Source organism: Dermacentor silvarum, chromosome 5 (genome assembly GCF_013339745.2).
Source record: "Dermacentor silvarum isolate Dsil-2018 chromosome 5, BIME_Dsil_1.4, whole genome shotgun sequence".
Lineage (NCBI taxonomy): Eukaryota > Metazoa > Arthropoda > Arachnida > Ixodida > Ixodidae > Dermacentor > Dermacentor silvarum.
The window spans coordinates 84,048,000-84,055,127 of record NC_051158.1 but is presented as its reverse complement, the minus strand read 5'-3'; the positions used below and the strand labels follow the sequence as shown (position 1 = coordinate 84,055,127).

Genomic DNA, 7,128 nt, shown 5'->3' with positions numbered 1-7,128 from the left:
CCTCGCCCAGTTTTTGTGCGACGTCGGCATCGTGATGAGCTCACTTCTCCTTCAGGCGTTACTTCGTAGTTTACGGGGCTAATGCGGCGAAGTACTCGGTAAGGACCGAAATAACGGCGCAGACGCTTTTAGGACAGGCTGCGCATTCATACGTGCGTCCGCATCCATACTCTGTCACCTGGTGCATTCTCTACTTCTCTTCGCCGCAAGTTGTATCGGTCGGCGTCAGTGCGCTGTCTTTGTTGAGCGTGGTGTCGCCCCAGCTGACGTGCTTCTTCGGCCCTCTGTGCAAAGTTGCTGATGTCAGGGTTCTGTTCTGCACTGTCGTTTACCGGCAGCATTGCATCTGTCGGTGCGGTAACTGTTCGACCAAAAACAAGCTGGAATGGCGTCGCTTGAGTGGTCGCTTGTAATGCGGTATTGTAAGCGAATGTTGCATATGTAGTATCTTGTCCCATGTATGGTGCTCTAAGTCTGCGTAAATTGACAACATATCGGTCAGCGTCTTGTTCAATCGCTCGGTCAACCCATTTGTTTGAGGGTGATAGACAGTTGTTTTCCTGTGGCTAGTATGAGTCAGTTGCATATTGGACTGCGTGAAATCCGCTGTGAATGCAATTCATCGGTGCGTGATAATAACTGCAGGGGCACCATGTCGTAGTACCACGTTGGTGACAAAGAAGTCAGCCACTTCAATGGCTGTAACACTGATTAGAGAGGCTTTCTCGGCATTTCGGGTTAGGTAATCAGACGCTACTACCATCCATCGTTTCCCTGATGACGATGACGGAAATGGTTCAAGTAAGTCCATTCCTACTTGTTCGAGCGCGGCTTCTGGGGGTTCTATTGGTTGAAGGAGGCCTGCGGGTTTTAATTGAGGCTTTGCGTCTTTGGCAATCCCGACATGTTCTCACACAATGCTGCGCCGAACTCAATAGCTTTGGCCAGTAGTACTTGGCATGAATTCGAGCGAATGTTCTGCTGACTCCGAAGTGTCTTGTGGATGGATTATCGTGACATATTTCCATGATTTCGGATCGCAATTTTTCTGTGATGTGCTCAAAATTTGTTTTGTAGAGGACATTGTTTCTCATCACATACGGTGATAATCCCCATTTGAAAACTCGGGGAACATGGACGGGGTGTCATCTCACGTGCCTGATAAGTAGAAGCATCTCGGCGTCATACTGTGGATGTTTGACCATCTCAGATGTGGTCACGGCCCCAAGAAACAGAATTTTGTGCCCATGTTCCACAGGATCACAGTCGACCGGTGCACGTGACAAGCAATAAGCACCACTGTGCTTGCGAGCAGATCTGTACACGACCGTTATGTCGTATTCCTGCAGCCTCAGACTCTATTTAGCAAGTCACTCAGAAAGATACTTCAGGTTTGCAAGCCAGCACAATGAGGAATGGTCGCTGATTGCTCGGAATGGTCTACCGTACAAGTATGGCCGGAATTTTCCTATGGCCCTTATTACTGCGAGACACTCTTTTTCCGTTGCTGAGTAGATAGTTTCATCTCTCGAAAGAGTGCGGCTAGCGTATGTAATAACTCTTTCTTCTCCGTTTCGCCACTGAACGAGGATGGCACCAATCCCAAAATTGCTTGCGTCCGTGAGGATGTCTGTTTCCGCTTCGTCATCAAAGTTCGCAAGAAACGGGTCGCCTTGAAGTCGGCGTCGTAGCTCATCGACTGCATCTTCTTGTTCACTTAGCCAAATGAAAGGTGTGTAAGTACATCTCCTTTTGTAAATCGCGTTAACGGCTCGGCAATCTTCGAAAAATTTTCGACTTAACGTCTTTAATAGGCACAAAGTCCCAAGAAATGCCCAACGGCCTTTTTATCCGTTGGTCTAGGAAACTTTTGTACAGCTGCGGTCTCCTCAGGGTCAGGACGGATTCCTTCAGAACTATTTGCATGGCCGATGAAAAGGAGCCCCTGGAAGCCGAAGTGACATTTTTGTGGCTTTATCGTGAGCCCTGCTGAACTAATAGCTTTGAGCACAGTCCGTAGTCGTTCCAGATGCTGATCAAAGGTGGTAGAAAAATGCTCCGACGCATGCCCCCGCGCGAAGGACACGTGTAAATGCAGAGCATAGTGGCGTTCCGTGGTGTTGGTGTTGTTGGTGTGGTGGTGGTGGTCTGGGTTGAGAGAGAAGAGAGAATCGTAAGTAGGTAACGTAAAGTTTTTATTATTCTATTAGCATCACTGCGATTCTTATTATTATATTATATTACATTATTATTGCTCTTCTGTTGTTCTCTTTTTTTTCTTCTTCTTCTGAGGGTGGGTTCGCGAGTACTCGTAGACGACCGAGGCGTACGTGGCACCCTGCGACTTGTGAACGGTGATGGCGCTGGCTTGGACGATCGGGAACTGGGTTCGCTTGCAGGCTATTCCGGCCTTGCGGTCGATGGTGAAGGTCAGGGAATGCGTCTCTATGGGAATATAGTCGGAGTTGCGGGCGACGTCGGCGTATCCGGCGCTCTTGGCCTCGTGCAACGCGAGTTTGGCGCGCGCGCGAGTCAACCTTCCGGTCGCAGGAACGTCAAACTGGATCCACAGACGCTTGGGTTGTTGTTGTTGCTCTCGTTGTTGTTGCTGTTGTTCAAACTCGCACAGTCGGAGAGTCCCCACGGCGCCGTTCACGAGGCCGTCGACGACGTCCACGTTGACGGTGAGCATGAAGGGCTTGTCCACGACGAGGAGAACTTCGCGCGCAAGGTTTCCAAACTCGGTCAGCGTCATGTTGTCCACCTTGCGCTTGGCGTTTTCCAGCAAGTGGGGCGTCTTGGAACCGACAAAGTAGTCGCAGGCCCGCAGCACGTGGTAGCCGGCGCCGCCGCCGCCGCCCTCCTCCTCCGCCGCCGCCGCCTTTGCAACCGACTCGTTGTACAGCGTCACCTCCCTGTTGGAGTAGAAGATCCGGAGAGCCGATGGCGCCAACTCTCGAGCGCGATCGGCGGTGACGAACCTGCTTTCGAGAAGCCCCACTTCGTCGTCCTCCAAGGCGCGTCCGTCGCCGATCTTGGTGAGAACGTCCGAGAACGTGCGGTCGACCTGCCGTCGACCTGACCGACCGTCGGCGTTGCGGCAGCGCTTGTAGATCTCGCTCGCTCGCACGGACGGAAGCTGACGCAGGTCGCCGCAGAGAATCACGTCCAGACCGCCGAAGGGTTCGCTGGCCCGCTGGGTGATCTGTCGCAGGCGGCAGTCGACGTCCCTGAGCTGATCCGCCGACATCATGCTGACCTCGTCGACGATGACGCACCTGACGCGACGGAACGCCACGCGGAAAGTGTTGAGGTCGCTGTGGCTCAGTCCGCCGTCGAGTTCGCCGCCGCCGGCGCCGCGCCTGCCACTGCTTCTGGCCAGCTTGAATGCGGCGTGCACCGTCGTTCCACCCACGGCGTCCGCGGCCTTGCCCGTGCTCGCGTACAACGCCTACGTCGGCTGTAGGCGACGACGCCGGCTGTAGGCGTCCATGGCGAGCTTGAGCACGAACGTCTTGCCGCAGCCCGCAGGACCCGTCAAGAAGACGCGGAGCGGAGACGAGGAGCAACCGGTGGGCGTCGTCTGCCTGTGCGGAATCTCGCGGAGCAGCTCGTACTGTTCGGGGTTGGTCATCCGCATCATGGACTCGTAAGCTTCGCGGTCCAGGATGCCCTTGCGTTTGCGGACCGCGGCGCACGGCGTCACGATTTCCTTGACCAAACGAAGCAACTGCTCGCCCGGAAGCAGGAAGTTGAAGGTCTTGCTTCCATCGCTTAACTGCGACCGCCGACGAACGCAAGAGAAGAGAGTGCAGGAGTTGACGAGTGGAGCCCGCGCCAACCCGCTTTATATTCCTAGCGCGCGCGTTAGAGGGAGAGGGGGTGGAGAGAGGGCGCGCTACACGCCAACACCTGCTGTTGCTACGGTGCTTGCAGAACCGGAGCGCGACTCAACTACGACGCTTCGCGCGCTGCACATGTGCTGCAAGCGTTATGCGGGAGAGGAGTAGTGGGGGAGAGGGCGCACCTGTGCTTGAGCTGTTGCGGACGGACGGCGCACGCTACATGTGAGTTAAAGAAATGCTCTGCATTTAAAAATCACGACATCATCAAGAGAAACAAGACAGGAATGCCACTTTAACCCGGAGAGTACAGTGTCCATCATGCGCTGAAATGTGGTAGGCGCGGAACAGAGGCCGAACGGAAGTACCCTAAATCCATATAGCCCGTTTGGTGTGACGAAGGCTATCTTCTCAGGATTTCTTTCGTCCACTTCTATCTGCGAGTATTCGTTTTTGAGGTCGAGAGAGGAAAAGAATTTCCTTTCGGGAAGTGGATAAACTTTCGGCTTTGTGACGACATTCAGCTTTCGGTAATCTACGCAGAAGCGCAAGTTCTGATCCTTTTAGATGCGAAGCATCTTATGCTCGGGGCTATGCACTCCCTCCCTCCCTCCGCCGCGCGGTGTCCACTTCCGGTGCCGCTTTCGGTTCCACTTCCGGTTCAGATTCCAGTTCCGGAAGCCAGTTTCCGGCGACTTGCCCGAATGATCCCCATGTGCTTCGCCCACTCATCATTCACTTCGTCCTCTCATTTTTATCCCGCAACGCCGCGATGAGTGCCACGGACTGCGCCAGCGTCAACGCCAGTGTCAACGCCGTGGACAGCGCCGCGGAGAAGAGGGCTTGAACCGCTGTCACGAAACGGCAGCGGCGACAGGCCTATCTGAAAGCTAATAGGAACTTGAGTCGACCCCATGGCTGTTTCGCATACTACTCAGGGTTCCCCTACGAGGAGATGGTGTAATTTTTTTCCTGGAATGCATTTGCGTCCGAGTGAGAAGGGGTAACAAAAGCTGGTGAGAGAGGGAGAGATGCACGAGCTCTCCTCGCTCCTAGAACCAAAACTGGTTATGCACCATGCAGTCCTGCTGGAAGGAATTTCCGTTACGAAAACTGAGAAGCGCCGGTAACAAGCGTCTGGGCGCGGTTGAGGTGACCACAGGTACTGGTACTATGGATGACGGATGACGTTGAGGAACACGTGGCGAATTCTCGTACAAGGCTTCCTATCTGTTGCTTCTGGGTAGGTGATAGTTCTGCTTCGATGTTGATGGATGAGAGTATGGAGTCCACGTTATCAGACTTGAGTGGTGCAGCCTCGGAAGGGTTGAAAGCCATAATATGGGCATAATCCTTAAGGCGGGAAATGACAGTTCCCTTGGCAACATGCTGGACTTCATTTCCAAAATTAGTGAAAAAAACATTCGAACACCCATCACGCAGCCGAACGAGACCTCTGGCCATACTGATCCCTTTCTCGAGTAAGAGCGCAGTGCTACTGTCGGCTCTTCCTTCATAGTCGCGTTGCTTCTTACGGCAACAGCTACGCTGGATCTTGGGGGTATCGCAACGTCGTCGTCTATAATCTGAAACGCATCAAATTGCTCTTCACACTCGAACGTCGCGATGCCGTGCTTCGTTGAGAACGACACACAATATTCCTGCAAGTTGATTACTGCACCGCTCACCTGCAAAAGTCCGTTCGAATAATGAAATCAATGTATGTTTTATGCCACTGTTTCGACAATGTCGCAACAACGACATGACATAGTTATTATAGGTAAATAAAGAAATTATCGAACACCATCATAACGCACTATTTCGTCCTTTATCTACATTAATAAACCTCGTGCAGTAACCTTTTGGGCAATCACCACGGAATTTAACCACATTCCACTGCGTACATTCGCTGGGTGGAATATGGTAATAACTCGTTGACATATGCATAAAATGAAATGAAAGAAAAGCGAAAGAAAATGCTGTAGGCAGATGAAATGCGTCACTCGTGATGTTGTCATCTTTGCACATGGGCTGCTATGCGCATTGCTATCAACGTCATGCCCGCTACTACGTCAACATAGCAATGCTGATTTTAAGGGGGATGGGTAGAAAACCTAGGAGTTCGATTACTACAGCTTTTAAACTTTGTTATTTTTGATGCAAAATCACTAAAATTCTGCACGCTGTTTGAAATTGTCATTTTCTAAAAGAATTTTAAACTTTGTGTCAAAATACTGAACGGAATATATCAAAAAACATATTTAAATTTCTTTTTCATTTCTTGAAGGAACACTTTTGAAAAATCCTTCAAAGTTACAAAGGTGAAAACTTTTGTGGTTTGTTGGGCGTGTAGTGGTTGTTCTTCCGAACCAAGCAATGCCTTTAGGTTTGACCACTGTTCAGTAAAAAAAAATGTTTTCTAAAAACCTAAATCTTGTGGCGTTTTCCTAATCAAAGATTTTTAAAAATAAGATTGTGGCGGTAACACCTTTTATTTACTTCTGCAGGGGCCCATGGTATTCAGGAACAATTAACAAAAATTTCCATTTGAAAACTGCTGTGGTTGCAGAGAAAAAGTTCCTTTTCTAACAGAATGCGGTTAAGAACGCGAGTATGGTATCGGCGGGAACGCGGACGCAAACAAATACTCATTCATACAAGATACTTAGTCATACGGTCGCCTTTACTCTTTATTCTAACATATTCCTCCTCGACTTCTCAAAGCCGTCATCTCTCGCCATCTTCTTTTTTGTCCAGCTTACACATCGTCCAGTTTTTGTGTGGAGGGGCCCGTGCTGTCGGCGTCTAATGTGAAATGTGTCATGTCATGATGAAATGTGACATGACCATACTAGCCCAAAACCAGGTAAAATAAACTAAATAGATTTAGAATATTATAAAATACAGGAATACTCATGAATAATCGAAATATTGTCATAAATTTGTTAATATCGCTTCTAACACGCCAGGCTGATACTGGCGCAGCGGGAGAGAGGATACAACAAGATTACACAAGGAAAACACAAGAGAAACACCTGCGAATCAATGCTCTGCACTTCCCCAGCTTTCACGTTGTGTGGAAAATGCAGTACCGCCGAGTTTGCCATTGCATTTGAGAGAGAGATAGAGAAAAGACTATTCCTGGTCAGACTAAGACCTATAGATACGTATTCCTCCGCCAAGAGGACCAAGGCCAGCTGGTCGGCGAAGGCCGGCCGACGCCAACCACAACCGCCAGGGGGGGGGGGGGGGAGGTAGTGATGGGATTGTAGTACTGCGGGGCAAG

At 50.6% G+C, this 7,128-nt stretch overlaps 1 protein-coding gene across 1 annotated transcript; it reads right to left on the bottom strand.

Annotated features, from left to right (window-relative positions):
- Positions 1–2,248: 2,248 nt before the first annotated feature.
- Positions 2,249–3,253, bottom strand: LOC119454209 (ATP-dependent DNA helicase PIF1). Its single transcript, XM_037716195.1, has one exon. It carries the CDS (start codon positions 3,251–3,253, stop codon positions 2,249–2,251), a length of 1,005 nt encoding a protein of 334 aa, XP_037572123.1.
- Positions 3,254–7,128: the final 3,875 nt, after the last annotated feature.